This window comes from Rhinolophus hipposideros, assembly GCF_964194185.1.
Source record: "Rhinolophus hipposideros genome assembly, chromosome: 11".
Taxonomy (NCBI): Eukaryota; Metazoa; Chordata; class Mammalia; order Chiroptera; family Rhinolophidae; genus Rhinolophus; species Rhinolophus hipposideros.
The window spans coordinates 83,694,437-83,715,655 of record NC_138057.1 but is presented as its reverse complement, the minus strand read 5'-3'; the positions used below and the strand labels follow the sequence as shown (position 1 = coordinate 83,715,655).

General features: G+C 55.6%; 1 protein-coding gene across 6 annotated transcripts in view; it reads right to left on the bottom strand.

Moving 5' to 3' along the window:
* The window catches only part of CACNA1B (calcium voltage-gated channel subunit alpha1 B), a 164,065-nt gene that overhangs the window by 76,018 nt on the left and 66,828 nt on the right, over positions 1 to 21,219 (bottom strand). For 4 of the 6 annotated variants that reach the window (XR_013994522.1, XM_081067367.1, XM_081067364.1 and 1 more), the window contains exons 16-21: positions 17,121 to 17,238; positions 15,505 to 15,572; positions 12,660 to 12,766; positions 8,974 to 9,036; positions 4,920 to 5,618; positions 3,837 to 4,042 (exon numbers count right to left, since the gene is read on the bottom strand). Coding sequence is in view for 5 of the 6 variants with exons in the window: in XM_081067367.1 (XP_080923493.1) it covers positions 3,837 to 4,042; positions 4,920 to 5,618; positions 8,974 to 9,036; positions 12,660 to 12,766; positions 15,505 to 15,572; positions 17,121 to 17,238 (1,261 nt within the window). In the remaining variant the exon portion in view is untranslated. The remainder of the gene's footprint in view (positions 1 to 3,836; positions 4,043 to 4,919; positions 5,619 to 8,973; positions 9,037 to 12,659; positions 12,767 to 15,504; positions 15,573 to 17,120; positions 17,239 to 21,219) is intronic. The other 2 variants (XM_081067366.1, XM_081067368.1) reach the window with 1 other exon arrangement.

The window sequence follows — 21,219 nt, the reverse complement described above, 5'->3', positions numbered from 1 at the left end:
TATAGAGAAAAACCAATGAAACCAAAAGCTGGTTCTTTAAAAAGATCGGTAAATTGATAAATCTCTAGCTAGGCCAACTTAAAAAAACAAGAGGGAAAACAAAAATTATTAATATCAGAAAGGAAGAGGGATATCACCACTGACACCACATTGAAAGGATAACAAATATTCTGAGTAACTCTATGCCCACCAATTTGAAAACCTAAACAAAAGGGACCAATTCCTTGGAAGGACACAATACACCAAAAATCATCCAAGAAGAAACAAGCAAACTAAATAGGCTTATCTCTGTTAAAAGAGATTGGATCAATAATTACCTACCTTCCAAAACTGAAAGCACCAGGCCCAGATGGGTTACTGGTGAATTCTACCAAATATTGAAGAAAGAAATTATACCAATTCTCTACAATCTTTTTCAGCGCACAGAAGCTGAGGGAACACTTCCTAACTCATCTATGAGGCCAGCATCACCCTCAAACCAGAACCAGACAAGACATTACAAGAAAAGAAAACCTCTGACCAATATGTCTCATTAACATAGATGGAAAAATTCTCAACACAGTATTAGCAAACTGAATCCAGCAACGTGTGAAAAGAATTATAGACAAGGACCAAGAAGATTTATCCCAGGTGTGCAAGACTGGTCCAACGTCTGAAAACCAATTCATGCAATCCTTCACATCAACAGGCTAGAAAAAAAACTCACCTGATTGTATCAACAGATGCGGTAAGAGCACTTGACAAAATCCAGCACCCGCATATGATGAAAAGTCTTAGTGAACTAGAAATAGAGGGGAACTTCCTCAATTTAATAAAGAATGTCTACAAAACATCTAAAGCTGACATCACACTCGATGGTGAGAAACTGGAAGCCTTCCCACTAAGATCAGGGCCAACGCAGGATGGCCCCTCACCATACCTTTTCAGCACCATACTGGAGTCCCCGCTAATGCAATAAGACAAGAAAAGGGAAACAAAAGGTACACTGACTGGGGAAGAAGACATAAAACTGTCTTTGTTCTCAGATGACAAGATGATCAATCTATTCAGAAAACCCGAAAGAATCCACCAGAACAACTCTTGGAACGAATAAGCAATTGCAGCAAGGTGGCAGGACACATAGTTACTACACAAAAATCAGTCACCTTCCTGTACATTCGCAACAAACAAATGGGAGGGATCTGAAATTTAAACCACAGTAACATTTACATTGGTACCCCAAAATGAGATACGGAAGCCTAAGTCTAACAAAACATGTACAAGCTCTCTATGAGGAAAACTACAAAACTCTGATGGCTGAAATCAAAACTAAATAAAAGAAAGGTGTTCCATGTTCACAGGCAGACTCAACACTGTCAAGATGCCGGGTCTCCCACCTTGACCTAGAGACTCAAGGCAACCCCAGTCAAAATCCCAGCACGTGATTTTGTGGACAAACGAATTCCGAGGTTTACGTGGACGCAAAAGACACAGGAGAGCCAACACAGTACTGAAGAGAACTTGAGAGGGCCGACGCCACCCGACTTGGAGACTTACATAAACTACAGTCATCAAGACGGAGTGGTATTGGGGAAAGGACAAACAGACCAATGGGACAGAGCAGAGAATCCAAAAACAGGTCCCCATAAATATAGTCAACTGATTTTGACACAGGAGTAAAGGCAACAAAATTGGGGGAAAATAGCCTTTTCAACAAATGTTATCGGAACAACTGGATGTCCACATGCAAAAAAAGATCCCAAGACAGAACTTATAACCTTCTAAAATATTAAGTCAAAATAGCTCATACGCCTAAATGTAAAATGCAAAACCATAAAATTTCTAAAAGTTAACACAGGAGAAAAATCTACATGACCTTTGGTATGGCGATCCTTTTTAGATATAACAGTAGATAAAACCCATGAAAGAAATAATGAACAAGCTGCATTTCATTGAAATCAACAGCTTCTGCCCTACAAAAGAGAATGTTAAGAGAATGGAAAAACAAGCTACAGACTGGGAGAAAATATTTGCAAAAGACAACATCTGATAAAATACTGTTACCCAAAAATGTACCCAGACTCTTAAATGCAACAATAACAAACAACCGGATTAAAAAATGGGCCCCAAACCTTAACAGACCGAGCAAAGGAGATATAGAGACGCAGACCAGCACATGAAGCATGTTCCAGCACGTGTCCTCAGGGCGACGCAGCTCTAAGCACTGAGACACCACCACACGCCTATCAGAACAGCCAGAATCTGCCACACTGACATCAACGCTGGGGGACGCAGAGCCGTGGGCACTTTCCCTCACTGCTGCTGGGGACACACACGGCGTGGCCAGTTTGGCAGTTTCTTACACAATTAAACACACTCTTGCCGCACGATCCTGGGTGTTTACCCAAAGGAGCTGAAAACTCACGTCCACACAGAACTCTGCACACAGATGTTTATGGCAGCTTTGTTCCTAACTGTGAAAACTCAGAAGCAGCCGAGGGGCCCTCCAGCAGGTGATGGATGAATAAACTGCCCAGCCAGACAGAGGAGTTTACTCCGCACCAAAAAGACATGAGCTGTCACACAGGAAAAGACGAGGAGGACCCTTAAAAGCACATTGGTAAGTGAGAGAAGCCAATCTGAGACGGCTGCTGTGTGATTCCAACTGTATAACATTCTGGAAAAGGCAGAACTATGAGTACAGTAAAAAGGTCAGGGGCTGCCAGGGGGAGGGAGGAGGGCTGGCCAGGCAAGGATGCTGAGTTTGTCCTCAAGCTAATCCAGAGAGAATCAGACTGGGGCTGATTTCTGGAAGTCTGGGAAGACAGATCCACTCGTACCCCCAGGAGGGGAGAACAGAATGGCCCAGGCAAGCAAGAGGAAGGCGGGGCTACACAGCCCGAGCCAGTCACCTTCCACTGCTGCACCAGGGTCTGTCCACTGGTCCATGGCTCCAGGTGAGAGCCCCTGAGCAAGAGAGGACAGGCCCACACACGTGTCTGTGTGGAGACACGTCTGCACACACAGGCAGGTGCGTGGCCCACAGCTCCATGTGGCCCCATGCCAGCTCTGCCTCTGTGGTCTCCCTGTCTCCTCTTGGCATGTCTTCTCCATCCTTGGTGCTCACCAAACACCCAGGCGCTTTCCACTTAGTCAGAGGCTTGCACTTGTCACCTGCAGGTTTCCCCACTCGATGGAGGGCCTTGAAGGCAGAAATGGCCTCTTGTTTACCCTGCACCCTTGGTGCCTGCACACCATCAGTCCTGCGCATGGGGCTGCTTTGTTGGAGCCCTGTGAACGTGAGTGAGGGGAAGGAAGAGGGAGGCTCGGGATGAGACTTGGGGAGACCTCAGAGCAGGGACAGAGGGCCCATCAGTAGGTGGGCAGGCCGCATCCTGGGAACGGCCTCCTCGCCCACTGGTTCTTGGCCTGGCCACACAGCGGCCATGGTTCTCAGTAGCTTTCGTGCAACTCTGAAGATCAGGACTGTCTCATGGTCTGTCTACCTGATGAGACTGGAAGTCCATGAGGGCAGCCCTGGCCCCAACCCCTCCTGCTGTTCCCCCGGCACTCTCACAGCGTGCCTAACCTTAGCTGGTGACTTGCAAATGTTTTTGGCAGTGAGGAGAGTAACGCTTAAGTGCGATACAAAATTGTAATAGTTCTCTTTGGGGGCACCGGAAAGCAAGGGGATATCAAGGCGTAGATGCTGACAGCAAATGAGTTTCTCTCCAGCTGGGGGAACAAGTCACAGAGGCCGCCTGTCCACAAGCAGCTACCATGGAACAAGAGAGAAGAGGAAGCAAAGTGGCCTGAACAAGGCTGGCCTGGCCCCGCTGGTCTGGGCAGATACTCACTGGGAACAACTGTGGTCTCCCCGGGAGGGCCAGTCAGCGTCACTGGGACCTGCACAGCGGCACTCGGGTCTGGGGGTTGACTGCCCATCCGAGTGACGTTCCGCTGATTATCTGCGTCCTCTGGCTGTTCCTCCACCTTCTGCAGGCAGGTGCTCGGCAGTGTGTGCACAGGACCTGGAGTGGCCTCCAGGTCGCAGTGTGGCTCCCTGCAACCAAAAATGCACATCAGTCTGATGCAGCTCCAAACTCCTATTCAGTCTGCAAAACCCAGTGACTTAAATCCCTATCTAGATCTATTCCATGACCACCTCCTGTTAGTCTCACATTGCATATGTTGTTTTTTTCAATCACCCTGCACACGCCTGAATTTTTAGTTCTGAAAGGTAGAGACAGGGCTGACTCACCTGTCCGTCCCTGGCACAAGGCCAGGCATAACTGGCAACACAATGTGTGTGTGGAATGGAATGGTTTGCAGAATGAAGAAACCTGGAGGAGGAGGTTTCCCTAAGCCACCCCCCTGGGGCCCCACGAGGCCAAAGCCCAGCACAGCTCTGTATACGCAGATGCCGTCCAGGCGAGTGTGGTCGTGGGCGGCGGCCTCCGGCTGCATGGTAGCTTCTGGGTGGCGGTGGCGGGTCGGCACGCGTGAAGGCTGCTGGCCTGAGCCTCGGGGCTCCCGTTACCCCCGCGTGGTGAGGTCCTGTCCCAGCCAGAGAGCAGGCCCAGCCGGCCTAGGGGGCCCTTCCCGTCGGGGACAGAGGGCCAGGCCCCTGCCTCCTACCACCTGTTCGGGGGTCTCCTGACTCCTTCCTCCCGTGTTCCCCAATTTCCCGTTTCCCGGGGCCTGCGTGTCCCAAACTCGTCCCCGTCTTCCTCCCGGTGCCTTAACACCAGGGCTGCCACCCCTGAGCGCAGCGGCCCCCACGGGCAGGGGCCCCCACGGGCAGGGGCCCCCCACGGGCAGGGGCCCCCCACGGGCAGGCGCCCCCACGGGCAGGGGCCCCCACGGGCAGGGGCCCCCACGGGCACGGGCAGGCGCCCCCACGGGCAGGCGGCCCGGCCCCGCCCCGGCCGCCCACTCACTTGGGCTGGTGGCTCCGCGGCTCCTGGGCGGGGTCCCGGGCCGCGGCCTCGCCGTCCTTCTGCGCGTCCTCGCGCGCGGGCAGCGCCCGGTGCCGGGCCCGGTGGCGCCGCGCCGGCTCCTCGCCGCTCTCCGCCTCCCTGGGGCCGGGCCGGGGGCCGCGGTGCCGCGCTCGCCGCTCGCCCTTGGCGCCGGGCGCCGGGCCCTCCCTGCCCGGGTCGGCCGCGTGCCGGTGGGCGCGGTGACGCCGGCCGCCCTCGGGCCCCGGGCCGCGGCCGCGCTCGCTCCGGGCCTCCTTGCTGCGGCTGCGGTGCGGCCGTGCCCGCTCCTCCCGGGCGGCGGGCTCCCCGGCCTCCACCTGAGGGGCGTCCGCGGGGCCCCGCTCCACCGCGGGGGCCGGGGCCGGGGCCTTGTCCCTGTCGCGGTGCCGGTGGTGCCTGCGCGGCGCGTCCGCGCCCTCGGGCCGGGCCTTCCCCGCCGGCGGCCCCCGCGCGCCGTCCGGGCCGGGCTCCAGCACCAGCGGGCGCGCCAGGTGCGTCTTCATGTCCGGCCGCAGGTGGCGCGCAGAGGCGTAGCGCCGCCGCTCCTCGGGGCCCAGCTCGCTGTACAGCGCCTCGCAGCTCGCGCGCAGGGTCTGCAGCCGCAGCTGGTTGGCGCGCTGCTCCCACACCGAGCGCGCCTTGGCCGAGTTGGGCTGCTTGCTGCGGGGAGACCGGGGGTGAGCTCGGCCCGCTCCGCCTCGCAGGGAAGCCGCGGCGGACAGGGCGATGGGGTGACAGTGGGGCAGCGAGGATGGGGAGGGGGCAGAGGGGCGCTCAAGACCCTCACGGAGGCACTGCAGAAGGGGAGACACCCAGGGTGACCCAGCTCACCCCGTGGTCACAGCCCGACACACCGTGAGATCTCTGGCCCGAGGGGTGGGGGGCGAGGGGCTCAAGTCTGCTCTGCCACGGGTGTCAGAGCCTGAGGCTAAGGAGGCAGCGTGATGGGAATGGCTGGCTGGTGCCTGCCGTGGCAGACAGGCTTCCAGGGCAGGTGGGCCACTGGCAGGAAGGCCGAAATAGGAGGGGACAGGGGAGGGGGCAGCGTCCAAGCCCGCCGGTCCCGGGAAGAGACAGGAGTCTGGCGCCCCACAACAGGAGAGCAGACCTGCCCACAGAGGGGCTTCTCCACCTCCACCCCCACCTCCAGGAGGAAAGCCACTGGCCAGGACGACACGCGTGTTTGTGAAGGAACCCAGGACAGCAGCCAGCACAGCCCGGGGAGTGAAGGGCAGGGGGCAGCTGGCCCTGGCCCTCTCAGGAATAAACAGGCCCAGGACTGCTCCCTGACGTGATCAACTCCATCCAGGGACTGCCACTTGGCTCAATGACCATTTGCTGCCAGGAGCCAAGCAGTCAGCTCTGGACTGGAGATACTACCTCCTGTGGCGGCCACTGCCCTCCTCTCCCTCAGGGACAGAGCCGGAGCATGCCTCGGAGCCCTCTGGCACTAGGAATGGCCTGTGGTCCAGGCCAGCCCTCACTGTACAGGCTACCAAAGGCCTTGACCACCGTCCAGCCTCACTCATATGGAAGAGTGCACAGGAAGCCCTTGGCATTCTGGGCTCTTTGCTACATAAGACCCCCAAAGGAGGTAACCCCCCCCTTACTCAAGCAAACCCCCCGAGGCCAGGGTCTCACCCTTCGTCCTCTGCAGGCTGCTGGACCCACCGTGGTGGCTGGCGACATTAGCAGCATGAGAATGACAGTGGCTGTGACATCTGTGCCATTCAACAGCTACATTGTGCTCTGGGCTCCAGTGCCCACCTCATCCAACCCTCACAGCTCCCTCAGACTCAGGTGCTGCTCCCATGCCCCCTTCTCAGGTGAGGACACAGCCTAGAGGACATCACTCACAGGGGGTCCCACAGCCAGTCACTGACGGAGCCAGGATCAGACGCATGCCCAAGGGCAAAAACGAAAGAAGTATCTAAGGAAGATGAAGGCCTCGGCCAGACCCCAAGCACACAGCCTGAGGGGCCCCAGGCCAGCCCTCTCCGGGGCCCTGGGCCACTGGCACCACGGTGACCTACAGAGAGAGGCAGCAGTCGGCCTGAATAATGTGATAGAGTCTGAGTCCTGCTCTCTGCAGGTGAATGCGGGCCGGTATGGGAGCCATTTCCAGCGCAGTGCCTCACACGTGGAGGGCAGAAGAGCACAACATCTGTCGCTTACCTGGGAGCCCTGACAGGGGAGGCAGGACGATGTGTGGGGGGCATCTGCTGACCCACACACACCCCTGGCTGCCATCCCAAGCCCTGACCTGCCTCCCTGACACATGGAAGCCATGCTGCCCCACTCCCAGGATCACCTTGCAACAAACACACCTTTTTCTTTACCTTCAACCTAGAGCCATAAGGGGCCTGCCCACCCCCAGCTGGCACCAAAAGACGGCCCGACTGCACTGTGCCAACCCTTGGAAAACGGATGACAGCCATGTGGGGCATGCCCAGGCCTCCCGATCAGTGTAGCACTCCCAGCTGAGCTTGCACTCGGAGCCGGTGGCTTGCTCAGATGCACCACAAGTCCTAGGGACCGGCTGTCTGTCAGAAGACAGGCAATAAAGACAACGGAACATGTGGTCCTGGCCACTCAGGAGGAGATGGGCTCCTGAGGTCATGGCTGTGCCCTCAACCTCTGCAGCCCCTCCCTTCCCAGGAACCAGCTCAAGGCCACAGAGAGGTGGACAGTCTGCTGGACTGAGGGGTGCCGTGGGGCTGGCGGGCTCCCTCATAACCGCCGGGGAGCAAGCCCCAACGGGCTCTGCCTGGCCCTGCCCCCGCAAGGTCCTCTCTGGGCCTCTGTCTGCATCATTGCTGCCAGTTGGGCTGCTGGCCTCCCGTCAGGTGTGCCTGAGTCTGTGCACCTGGCCTCTGTCCCTCGTGGGTATCTGAGTCACCCTGCCCCAATGCTGGTCTCTCCTCTCCCTCCTCTCCACCGAGTTTGCAAGCTGCCAGCGACCCTCTGCTCCACAGGACTGAGAGGCGGTGACTGCTCAGGCCAAGTCCTTATTTACAAGGGCTCTCTAAGGGGTCACTTGCAGGAGCTGCTCCCAGGATGTCCTGCCTGGCGTGTGGGCACAGCACAACCCAGGCACTGTGACCTCAGTGCCATGACCTCTATGCCATGACTTCTGTGCCACTGCCTTCATGCTGACTTCTGTGCTAGGTCCTCTGGGCCGTGACCTCTGTGCCATGAACTCTGTGCTGTGACCTGCTATGTGGTCTCTGGGCTAAGAAATCTAGTCACCCGCGGCTGCTGACAAGGTGACACCAAGGACACCTACATCTGAACTTTCCTCCACCCTGTGGTCATTCCAGATCCAGCTTTCTTACCCCGTGAGACAGCAGATCCCAGTGCTCGTAGAAGCACAGAGCCCAGCTCCCCCAGGATGCAGAGGGCACCCGGCCACTCCTGGGACCTCCCACATACAGGACCTGGCCTCGCCCTTGGGAGGGAGCTCTGGGGACAAGCCTCCCAGGCAGACCACCACAGGAGGGCCACCCCAGGTTCCCAGGGCTCTGGCTGGTCTAGCATAAGCCTCACAACTGGAAGCAGTTCTGCTCTTGCTAGAACAAAGACTTCCTAAGGATTACACACACATCCCCTCCCACGTAAGGAAGGGATGGGGCAGGGGCACCCCACGAATGTCCCCAGCAAATCCCTAATGAACACTCTGCCTCGTGGGAGCTATAAGGAGACATCAGTGGCAGGTGCCTCAGAGAAGCAGCTATGCCTGAGACACCACAGTGACGGCACACAGACAGACCTCAGACAGGAGGACAGAGACCAGGAGGGAGAGGACGGGGGACCAAGCGCAGAGAGTGAGATGCCCATGAGCGGGACGTGGGGACGTCAGGAAGGGTGCCCGCTATCCCCCATTCTCCAGGCTGCAGGCTTGCCTGGAGCTGCCCCCTGAAGCGAATGGTTGGGGTAGGAAAGCAGTCAGGAGTGGTGGGGAGGTGTGTGCGTGTGGTTATCATGAAGCCTCAGAGATCATAGCAGAGCGACTCACGGTGAGTTTACGCTGGAGACAGACGAGCTGCGAGACACAGTACCTCGAGTGTGCTTTACAAAACTGCACATGCAAAAGACAAAACAGAACAAGGGTGAGAAAAGCAGAGAATTCTAAGAGACACTAGAACCCGCGTGAGCCGCGTCAGCTCAGGGTGCAGGCTGCAGTTTGCGTCTGGGCAGGGGGCCAGGGATGCTTCCATCAGAATGGTCACCGGCCAAGACCTCGGAGGAAAAGAGAAGTTGAGAAAAAGAGAGCACCCAGCAGAAAAGTGAAGCTGCAGTGAGCATAGCAAGCCCCACGTGGCTGCAAGACGAGAAGCATTATCTTGGGGGCCTGTCTGCCACAGCCGGGCACACACTGTCCCTGGAAGGGCAATGGGTTCTAAGAGCTGGCACCACTTGTCCTGCAGGTCCACACAGCCCTCCCCGCCCACTGTGGCACCCGCTCCGACAGCCGCAGATGGAGCAGAGATGGCTAATGCAGGGGGCCTCACCTGAGGTGTCGCCCGGGCCCTGCTGCCTGAACACCGTGCTCTGCCCAGCCCACCACAGCCCCTCAGCTCCCCAGCTCTAAGCAAGGTGCTTCCAGCTCACCATGACCCTTCCCAGGGCCACACGGGCTATGTCAGCAAACCATCTGCCCTTGAGTGTAAGTCCAGCCATTTCCAAGTGACTTTCTGGAAGCCTTTACAAAACCAATGGAGAGACAGCAAACCTCCCCTATAGTCCTTTCCCCTTAGGGCAGCGCCCAGGGCAGGACCAGGTGGGTCCCGGCTCCGGCTCTGCTTCTCAAGGCCAAGTCTGCGTCTGCGCACATCAGTGAGAAGCTCCAGGCAGCTCACCTGCCTGCAGGCCCTGGGCGCAAGCAGGTGTGTGACTGTGAGAGCTTGTGAGTGAGTGGGTGTGAGGGTGTGAAGGTGTGAATGGGGTGTGAAGTGAGAAGTGAATGTGTCTGGGTGTGAACATGTGTCAGCATGTGAGTGTAAACGTGTGAGAGTGAACATGTCTCAGTGAGTGAACGCACACAAGTGTGAACACATGACATGTCAACATGTGTGGGGTGTGAACACAAGTGGCTGTAGCGTGTGTGTGGTAATGTGGGTGTGAACATGGGTGTGAACTGTGGGTGTGAACATGTTTCAATCTGTGAGTGTGCACACTCACCAGCATTCAGAAGTTGGGTGATGATGAGGGTGACACAGCACAGAGAACCTGGAAGACCATGTCAACCTTAGTACCCCTTCCCTCTCAGCAGCCTGAAGTGGCTGTCACCTGAGGCCAGAGACACAGCCCCAGACGACCTCCAGTGACAGGTCCCACCAGCACCACCCGTCAAGCCACACAGAGTGCTGATGAGAGTCTGTCAAACACCGAGTACACTGAAGGTACCCTCAGCACCCACGGCATCACAGAGAACGTCTCAGTCAGTCCTCCCGCTTCACAGACCACATGACTCGGTGTCACCCCACCTCAACAGCTTGCCACAGAAAACACTGCTGAGGAGATGCAGGCCCTGCCCATCCAAGCAACATGACTCCCCTTAAGGACAGAAACACTGGGGCAGGTGGGGAACGACAGACACCAGGAGCCTGAGCAAGGTCTCAGCCGGGCCGAGGGCGGTAAAGCAGTGCACATGTCGGGGGCCTCCGATCCCATGAGACTGAGTGTGTGCCCAGGGCCTCCGATCCCATCAGACTGAGTGTGTGCCCAGGGCCTCCGATCCCATCAGACTGACTGTGTGCCCAGGGCCTCCGCGTCCACCAGACTGTGTGTCCACCACAGGTGGGCTGAGGACATACCAGAGGACCAAGGCCTACGTGTGCACCCCAGTAGAGCTTATAGGCCCCACAGCTGGCCGGAGGCAGAAACACAGGGGCCAACGCCTGGACACATTCAGGCCAGCTGTGACGCGGGGGAGGCGACGGAGCGTGGGACCGTGTGAGGCAGAGCACCTCTGTATCCCCCAGGAACCCCTTTCCCAGCGGAGAAGAAGCACCACGGTAGTGATCAGGCCAACAGCAGGTGCGCATGTCCCCAGGCGTGGACGCCAGTGCAGCCTTCCTCTGTGCGTCCAGACCTCCCATTCTGGTGGCCTGAAGGGCTCTCCATGGCTGTGCTCAGGGCCCAGGGCCCTCCTCCCACGGTCTCTGCCCAGATGGCAGTGGACACCATGCTGCACACCCCCAGAAGCAGCCCTGGCTGGTAGCAGGGGCCACCGGACAAGGCACTCACCTCCAGAAACAGCAGAGTGAGCACACGCTAAACCAACCCAAGGCTCACCAGCTGTCCCGTGGCTTATAGGGCTCAGGACAGGGGCTGTAGAGAGAGTCTGCGGGCACACAGACAGCAAAAGAGCTGCCAATGAAGCTTCCGCCCTGGCAGCCATCTGAGTGACTGCTGTGTCCTGCTCAGCAGGGGCCTGTGACCTCCTCTAGCTCATTTTCCACCAAAGATCGGCAATCCGTGCCTGGCTTAGAGACATGCCCCCTGCAAACACCTTTGCAGAAAACAGGCCACCACCCTGGTGTCCGCCAAGCAATAATGGGCTACTATAATGCACACTCACATGCACATGTGTGCACACACACTCGAGTGTACACTCACACGTGTACATGCACTCATGCACATGTACTCACACGTGCACACTAACACACTCCTACTGCATACACGTATACACGTGCACTCACGTGTACATGCACTCATGCACACGTACTCACATACGCATACACTAACACTCATACTGTACACACATATACACATGCGCACACACCCGTGCACACAATGATACATGCACTCCCATGTGTGCACTCACAAGTGCACACATTCACTCACACGTGCACATACACACATGTGCACTCACACGAGGTGTGCAAGTCATTCACACATGTGCACGCAACTCAGGTATAGCACAACTCCCCCGTGTGCTTGCACACTCATACATGTGCACACTCACGACCAGGCACATGCTCTCTCACACTCCCAACAGACTCGTCCATGTGCCATCGTACACACTCGGCAGCACAGATGCACATGTCACCCAGTTGTGCCTGCAGCTGTTCTGGTGCACTGACCGCAGTGCTCGCAGAAAGGGTGGCGGGCCAGCTCCAGATCTGGGGCCCCAGATCAGTGCGGGACATGGGCTGTGTGGGGTAGGCAAGGAGCCGAAGACGGAGCCAGCAGCTCCAGACTCTGCACAGGAGCCTGGGCCTGCCTCCACCTTTTCCCATCAAGACCTCAGAGACATTTCTGCAAACCGAGTCTCCTGGGCAGCTGAAAAACCACCTAGAATCTTCTGGCTCATAAATGCCTTTCTGAAAAGGTGTGCATGAAATAGTCAGATTGACTCTTGGAGTTTGCCCCAGGATGAGCCCTGGGGCCCCCCAAGATTGTCAGGAACAGACAGATCCCTACGGCATGGCCCACCCCACACAGCACGCGAAGGCTGCACGCTGCCACATCTCACTCCTACTCAAACTGGGGGAGCTGTGAGAACGCTCCCTGATAAACCCTTGGCACAAAGGCTCCTGCAGGAGATGGGAGCTGCCCCCGGTCATCAGAGATCCTGAGCAGGGGCTGTGTCCCAACAAGCTCCAGCCACGGCACGAGGCCCTCTGACAAGCCTCCAGAAGGCATTCCCTGCTGAGGGCCCCACCACGACCCTCAGTCCACTCCCCAGAGCCTTACGCAGCGATGGAGACGTTCGTGGCGGATATGGGGCTGACTTCTGCCACTTCCTTGGCCTTCTGCAGAGCAAGCTTCTGATTGGCTGCTTCTTCCATCTCCTCCTCGTCCTGTGTGAACAGAAACAGGTGGCGACACTTCAGAGTGCTGCATCCACTTCCTGGGCACTCGTCCTTCCTGCTGTCGGAACCGGAGTGGCCAGGCAGCGGCTCCTGCATCATGGTGACCCGCTCCAGCAGGGAGCACCGCTCCACACATGCTCTCTGGCAGCCTTCAGGGATCCCGTCTTCCATGCCTGCTGCCCAAGGTGGAGGCCCCCAAGTTTCCTGCCTCAGCTCCCGGCATGCTCAAAGCCACCTGCATACCTGTGCTCACATCCTGACCCCACGCCAGAGCTCCATCCCCAGGGACTCAGCCGCTGCCTGGACAGCTCTGCGTGTTTGTCCCACAGCATTTGAGACTCACTCCGTCAAACGGCAAAACCACTCCTCCTTCAGTCCCACCTGGCCTCTGCCCCCAGGGCACTTGCCACAGTCAACCGAGGTCAGCCTCTGCCCCAGAGCTGTGAGACAGCAGGCAGCAGGGCTCTGCACCAAGCCTGGGTCCTGGCCAGCACTGCCCACAGCACTGCCACCAGGAGTGTGCCTAGCAGAGCCACCTCGCCCCCTCTGGGCTTTTCTACCCGGACCCACTATCCCAGCTATGACTGGGACAAGTCTTTGCTTGTCGCCCCCACAGCTAGACAGCTATTTGTAGTGCCTGGTCCTGTATCCCCTCAACACCGAGTCCCCGGGCAGCACCCCAGTGGCCATCGGCCACTGGGCCAGCCCTGCCTCCATGGGAACAGTGGACATCTGCACAGACCCTCTGGACCTGACCCCACGTCACTGGGCAAAACCAACATGTCTGCTCCTGGCATCTAGATAAACCGCTCAGGCTGAGTTCACGGGACCCACATCTCCATGTAACCTAGCTAGACTGCTTATTCCCCCAAACACCAACGCCAGGTCCACCAGGCTCCCCGGGACCTGGCACCCCCAACAGGTCCCAGAACAGCCTTGAATCTGCTCTTAGGGTCACAATAATGGCAAAAACTAGATCCACTGTTAGCTGCCTGCAGACTTCCCTTCAGACCTTCAAGTTCTGGCCCCAGACAGGAGGCAAAGGCAGATTCACCCTGATTCCTCCATCTTGGTTTACGGCTCCTGGGGGTGGAGGGCGTCCCCAGTCAACCAAAGGGTATTCTACAAACTCAGCATGAGTTTCTTTCCACTTCGAAAAGTAAATGACTCTATCGGTGCAAAATAAAGGAAGCGAAGTTGAGTCCTGGACTTTGGGGCTTGGCCAGCCTGACACGGACAGGCCTCTACCAGCCCCATCTCCCAAAGGGGCCACCACTGAGTGTCTGTGCATGGAGACGGGGCTCCTAGGACATCGGTTCCTTGGCATGTTTTTACCCATGGCCAAACTTGCAGAGCGCGGGCCCACTCCGACCCAGGACAACTGGTGCCAGACTGCCAGCGCTGCTGGGCACCCCAGTTTACGTGGCCCCGGAAACGCTAACCCCAGAAGTGCTCGTGAATGCAGGGGTCCCCCAGCCCAGGCAGCCCAGCCAGGGCCTTGGCCATCCTCCAGTTTCTGCTGGCTCGGCCCCTCCTGACGACAGCAATGGGCAGGCCAGTGGGACTCCCTAGTCCTCACAAGCCAGCGGCCAGAGCAAGGGGGGAGGCTAGACCCACAGGCAACCCCAGGGCCCAAGTCTGGGTGGGGGAGAGGGTTCAGCAGGAGTCATGGAAGGTGCAGGGGTCACACCTGCCTCTCAGCTGTCCAGAGACCTCCTGAGCCTGCCCTCCTGGGGAAGGCCCGAGTTAAGCCCGGCCCCGGGATGGGGAGTGCAGAACTGGAGAGAACCCAACTGAGTGAGAACGCACAGGCAGCATCTTTCAGGCACTGGCTCGAGCATGCGTGCGTGACAGACGCGCACGGTGTCTGCACCAGGCCTGCGCCCTCCCCAGCCAGCAGAGTCCTGCACAGGGTGTGGGCTTGTAGAGCAGCAGCCCAAGGCTGAGGCAGCGGGCAGCCCAGCGGCACTGTCCAGGCTGTGCGGGGAAGGTGGCCAGGCGGGGCAGCCTCACTGGGAGGAACTGCGGGGGGAGGTTGTAGAATCACACCCCCCACCAGGCACATCAGATGGCATCCACCGGGGCCATCTAATATTAATAGGGATGACGCTATCCTGCTGTGGGCAGAGAAGGTGGCACCAGCTGCTCCTCCAGGAACCAGCCAGTCCCAGCGCCTGAGGGCAGCACTGCCCAGTGACCACCTGAGCGCAACCATCCACACCTGAGAGTGACTCCAGGGACGAACACAGGTGCCCACCTCGGCCCTTCAGTCTTCAGAGCTGGGTGCTCCCCATGGCCCAGCGCACGTGTCCCTCACACACACACACACCAGGCTCAGGAGACATCACGGGACCCTTCACTTGAGGCCAGCACCGCCCGCATGCCCCTGCCCGGGGTTCTGTCCGGGCTGCACCTCCTGCCTGTCAGCCATGCTGCTCCCCACACACACCCCCCTCCGCCTTTCTGCCATTCTTCCCAGGTCTTAGGAGTGTCCAGGGGCCACCCTCGTGGCCACTGGCCTTCCTGGCACTTCGGGCTTCCTCTCAGCGCCATTCCTGACACCAGAGTAACAGCCTAATTTCTGCCTGTCCACCACCTTAAGGAGACCACGCTGGACACACGGGTCACATGGGTTCGTGACCCACAACCTGGCCCTCCTCATGGCTCCCTGGCCTCCCCCCACCCCTTCCTGCACCTGGTCTGCCGCTGTGTCACGACCCACATACCTTGGTCAGCTCCTGGGCGTTGGCGAGATTGTCCACGGCAATGGCCAGGAAGACGTTCAGCAGCGTGTCTGGGCGGCTCCAGCTAAGGAAGGGAGCCCTCTGTCCCCACACCTTGCCACATGGTCACGCCACGGCTTCCCCCATGGGAAACAGGGCCCCTAGTTCCCCAGATCCCCAGCCTCCGGCCCTTGGCGCACACAGCCTTCAGAGCCCTGGCCCCGCTGACCTGTCGCCAGCAGAGGCAGCCTAGCTCCCAGGGCCCTGTGGGCCCCTGGCCTCTGCCCAAGCTTCCTTTATGCAGTCTCGTGTCACCCAGTCCCCAGTGCCCACTCGGAGCCTCCTGCCACCCGGCCCGGAGCTCAGAGGTTGTGTTGGATCAGTCTGCCCTTGCCTCCCTGGAGAGCCCATGAACTGCCTTCTCTGTCCCTGCTCCCGGGTTTCTAGCCAGGGACAAGCCTACGACAGCCTCCTACTGTCACTGGCTGCGTGCGGGGCCCCATCACCTTTGGGCCCGTGAGCAGAGGCTAGGTAAGACAGGGCACAACGTGCAGACCCAGCCAGGCCGGCACCGCGTGGGCTCCAGGGCGGGGCTCACGGCGATTCCTCCCCTCAGGCCAGGTGCTCTCCTTCTAGAGCAGTGGAAGCCTGGCGGTGCTGATGGCGACAGCACCTTGAGCCCACACCACTGAGCGCCCCAGGATCCAGGACAAAGCCTACCACAACACCATTTCACAAGTGAGGAAACGCAGGCCACAGAGCCACTGGCCCAGAGTTCTGGAGTCACAAGGGCCTGATGTCCTTGAGTCTCCGCAGGATCAGGCCCTCTCGTGCCGCTGACCTGACTCACTTTGGTTTCCTGTCGCTGCACCTGCCTCTTCCCACAAGCTCGTGTCTGTACTGAGCAGCCAGCAGCATCTCCCCTGTGCCCTCTCCAGCTGTGCCCGCCTGGGCGCTGCTCAGCCTGCAGACCGGTCTCAGGCGCTCCGTGGCTGTCCTGCTAAGGCACCTTATCCCTGGGCACTGCTGACACGGGCAACCCATCATCATGGGACGCTCAGCAGCATCCCGGCTCTGCCTACTCGATGCCAGCAGCACTTTCTTCTCCAGCAATGACAACCAAACTGTCTCAGACATCCCGCACTCCTCTGGGGACAAAGTCGTGTGACTGAGTGCTGTCACCACAGGCCTAGGGATTTGCATGCCCCCTCTGCCCCCAGGGGCTCTGGGACAGTGCCAGGCTCAAGCAGCAGTTAGCTCTGCAGGAGGCCAACAGTGATGACCCCCCTCTCCCAGGCGCGGTGTGGCAGGCGGGTGCCCTGGGTCTCAGGAGCCTGCACCCCAGGGCACCGCCTCACAGCCAAGCCAGCTCAGGGCTCCCGCAGAGCCCACAGGACAGAGCCTTGGGGCCAGGCTGCTATCTCCCAGCACTAACCACAGCTGTGGATACCCTCACAGGCCTCCCACGCCAGGAACAGAACTCAGGCCCCAGGCGGAGGGACACACAGGCTCGGCGGGGCGACCCCAACCAGACAGGACGGGGGCCTGTGCAGGCTCACAAGCAGCTATGGCGACCGTGGGGCCACTGCTGTGTGCCCCTCCGCCCCACAGAAGGATACAATTCCCAAACAGCGTCAGGACGATGAAGTAGAAGGACGAGAACATGCCTTTGCGGACCCCGCCTTGAGACTCGATCCCGTGGTACATGACGGCGTTCCAGTCCTCGCCAGTCAGGATCTGTGCAGGGAGAGCAGCACAGGAGGGCTGCATGGCCCCTGCACACACGCGTGCACGTGCACACTCCCGAGAGCCAGGGGCACATGTGCATGTGCACACACACGTTTTTAGAAGCTTCTGGAGGAAAAGGTAGCCCAAGGTCCTGCAGAGAAACTTCCAGGAAGATTTGGCTGCTGAGCTGGGTTAGCCAAAAAATGGAAAGGGAGCTCCAAGCAGGAGAAAAGGTAAACAAAGGCACAGAGGAGACTACAGCAGTGAGTGGAGAAGCAACGCAGGACTGGGGCCGAGCCCCCGACTCCCAGAGCCCAGAACACAGACTCAGAGGGGCCACGGCTGCTAAAAGCCACTGACGCTCCAGGTTCCCGCCCCCTGGGCTCAGGGCTCTGGGCTGTGAGAGTGCCTAATAACGTCCTCGCCTCCTCAGGAAACACATCTCTCCTCTACTTGTATTTTTGGAAAAGACAAGAGGATAACATAACACTCATGTGTCCAGCACGGAAAAGGAAAACTGTTAACATTTTGCCATATTTGCATCAGGTCCCGACAGGCAAACCCAGTCTGGTCACAGTCAAGTTGACACATAAATTTAACCATTGTGCAATCTTTTATCTGTGATGCTTGCTATGCTCTTTTTAAAATAACAGCCTTATTGAGACACATTTATAATCGAGTCATTTAAAGCGAACAATTCAGAGGTTCTCAGGACATTCACAGATATGGGCACTCACCACCACATTCGGGTTTAGCATTCTTCAACCCCTCAAAAAAGAAACCCGAAAGTACTAGCTGCCACCCACCTTGCTGTGGTTTATTTTTTAATCCTATCAATTCTTATTAGAACACCTTTTGATCATGTATCAATGTTTTATTTTCCTACACCTACTGACACGTGTGCTATTCTCTTAACCTGTAGAGATAAGAAATTATACTGACAAATTCTGGCCCTACTGTGATAAACACAGTTCAGCTACGAACTCCTATTTTATACGCAGTAGAAATTGCTTTTTTAACATTGAATTTCAGCTGTTGCATGTCCCTTCACTGAGCAAACCTTTAAAGTGCCCGCTGTGTGCCAGGCAGTGCAGGGCACTTAGGGTCGTCCAGGGAGACAGACCAGACCCTGCTCGGGAGCTCAGTCTAGCCTGCGTTTCACTTTTCATACATTATCCCCACCTGGCTGTGGTTTCAGAGTTGTACTAGCCTCATGGTATGACTTCATTCTTCTCTGGAATGGCTTGAGGAAGTTGTCACCTGTCCCTTGTCAGCTTGGTGAGACGCACCTAGTAACTGCAGGCTCAGGGCAAGGGCAGGAAAACAGGAAGAGCTCTGATTCCATTTAATGGTTATAAAACAATGCAGGTTTTTAATTTATCTTCAGCTACTAAGTGATGTTTTCCTATAAAGTTAGACATTTCATCAAGTTTTCAAATCTATCAGCAGAAAGGCACCACAATGTTTGGGGGGAATTAAAGAATATACCTCCCTTTTCTATAGTTATCCCGCCTTTGGGAAGTACTCCGTTTTGAAAATTTTTTTAAAAATAAATTTTATTGGAGAATATTGGGGAACAGTGTGTTTCTACAGGGCCCATCAGCCCCAAGTAGCTGTCCTTCAACCTAGTTGTGGTGGGTGCAGCTCACTGGCCCATGTGGGAATCGATCTGGCAACCCCGTTGTTCAGAGCTCACGCTCTTACCAACTGAGCCATCCGGCTGCCCGGCAATATTTTTATTTGTGCCTTTTTGTGGATCAGTCTTTCTAGAAAGTTATCTACTTTATTAGTCTTCTTGAGAACAAGATTTTTATGAGTTTGTTACCACCTTGGTGTTTTTAGTTGTTTCATTAATGTCTGCTCTTATCAATTTTTTCTCCGCTTTCAATTTTTCTTTAGTTTATTCTGTTTTCTAGATTTTTAAGATGAGTACTTAGTTTATTTTCAGTCTTTCTTTTATTTTGACAATTGCATTTAAGAGTGTACACTTTCCTCCAAGTACTGCCTCAGCCTTATCCCGTAAGTTCTGATATTGTTGTTGAGTTCTAAGTATTTTGTAATATCCATTGTGATGTCTTCTTTAACTCAACCTTTCAGTTTTCACTGATGGGGAAGATTTTAAGTGACTTTTTATCAGCATTTTCTATTTATTTAAGTTATATCGAGAATGTGCTGTGCAGGACAGCAATCCCTAACGTTTGTGGGAATTTCCTGGACGACTTAATGAGTGGCCACATTCTGTGACTGTCCTGTTTGCTCCAAGGACTGAGGCTTCCCCGCGGCTGGCTGGTTGGGTGCAGCTGTGTGTCGGCTGACTCCTGCGGCTTCATCTGCTCTCTCACAGCCTTTCTAACTTCCAGTTTCTTCCTTCAGTTGCACAGAAACGCATTACAAATCTGTTACAAGACGCCCGACTTTTCATTTCTGTGTAATTCTTAGTTCTTGCCCAATAAATTTCAGACCATGTTGTTGGGTCGTGCGAGCTCGACACCAGCTTCCTTTTCTCACATGTAACATGCTTCTCTATTTTTACTAAAGCTTATCTGCCTTAACGTCTACTGTGGCTATTAACATCACACCAATTTCCTTTGGATAATGTTTACGTACTATTTCAAACATTCAGAAATGTACGATGGATAACATTTAACACACCTCTGTGTAACCACTACCCAGCTTAGGAAATAAAACATTAGGATGCAGCAGATGTTCCTTGGACAAAACTCCCCCTTTCTCCTTCTCCCCGCCCCCAAAGCAGCACCCTAAATTTGGTGTTTATCATTCCTGTGCAAACTTTTGTACTTTTACAGTATGTACAAAGTCTGACAATCGCGAACTTTCCACCATGCACTTACACTGGCAGCACTGTACAGACAGCTCGGTTTCCAAGTACAGACAGTAAGGTTTCCAAAACTTGGTACATAAGTATCTCACAGCTGTGTTTCTGTTGACGTGCGGCAGTGTCCTGCTGAGTGGTGATCATTATTGTTATTGCGTGTTTTTGTGTGCAGTCGTGAGAATGTCTGAGCTTTAATTAGAGCAACAAACAAACATTAAATTTCTTGTTAAACTTGCAAGAGTGGAAGTGACATCAGGGACATGTTAGTCCAACTTTATGGGGATAATGCCATGAAGTGTACAAATGGATTAACTGTTTTTCTGAGAGGAGAGAACACGTCACTGATGAAGAGAAGTCAGGGTGGCCAGTAAAGAGCAGAACTGACGAAAACATTACAAAAATTTGTCAAACTGTGCGTCAAAATCATCGTCTGACTGTAAGAAGCATAGCAGACCATCGATAGAAAAAGTTAGAAAATCATAACTAAAACTCTTGGCATGAGAAAGTTGTGTGCGAAAATGGTTCTGAAGGAGTTCATTGATGAACAAATCCAAAGGAGAGTTGAAGTTTGTTGAGACCTTTTGGAGAGGAAGACGATGTTTTGGGCCGTGGTATCACTGGTGATGAAACATGGGTGTACCAATACAACCCCGAAACGAAGCGTCAAAGTGCACAATGGAAGTCAGCCAATTCTCCATGACCAAAAAACTTTCGTCAGTCCAAATCAAGAGTCAAAACAATGTTGCTAACCTTTTTTGATATCAGAGTGATTATTCATTATGAATTTGTACGAACTGGACAGTTAACCATGTTTATTATTTGAAAGTGCTGAAAAGGCTGTGTGAAAAAGTTAGACGACCTGAACTTTTCCCCAACAACTCATGGCTCTTACATCACGACCATGCACCAGCTCACATGGCACCGTCTGTGAGGGAGTTTTTAGCCAGTAAACAAATAACTATTGGAACACCCTCCCTACTCACCTGATCTGGCCGCCAATGACTTCTTTCTTTACCGAAAGATAAAGGAAATATTGAAAGGAAGACATTTTGATGACATTCAGGACTTCAAGAGTAATACGATGACAGCTCTGATGGCCATTCCAGAAAAAGAGTTCCAAAACTGCTTTGAAGGGTGGACTAGACGCTGGCGTT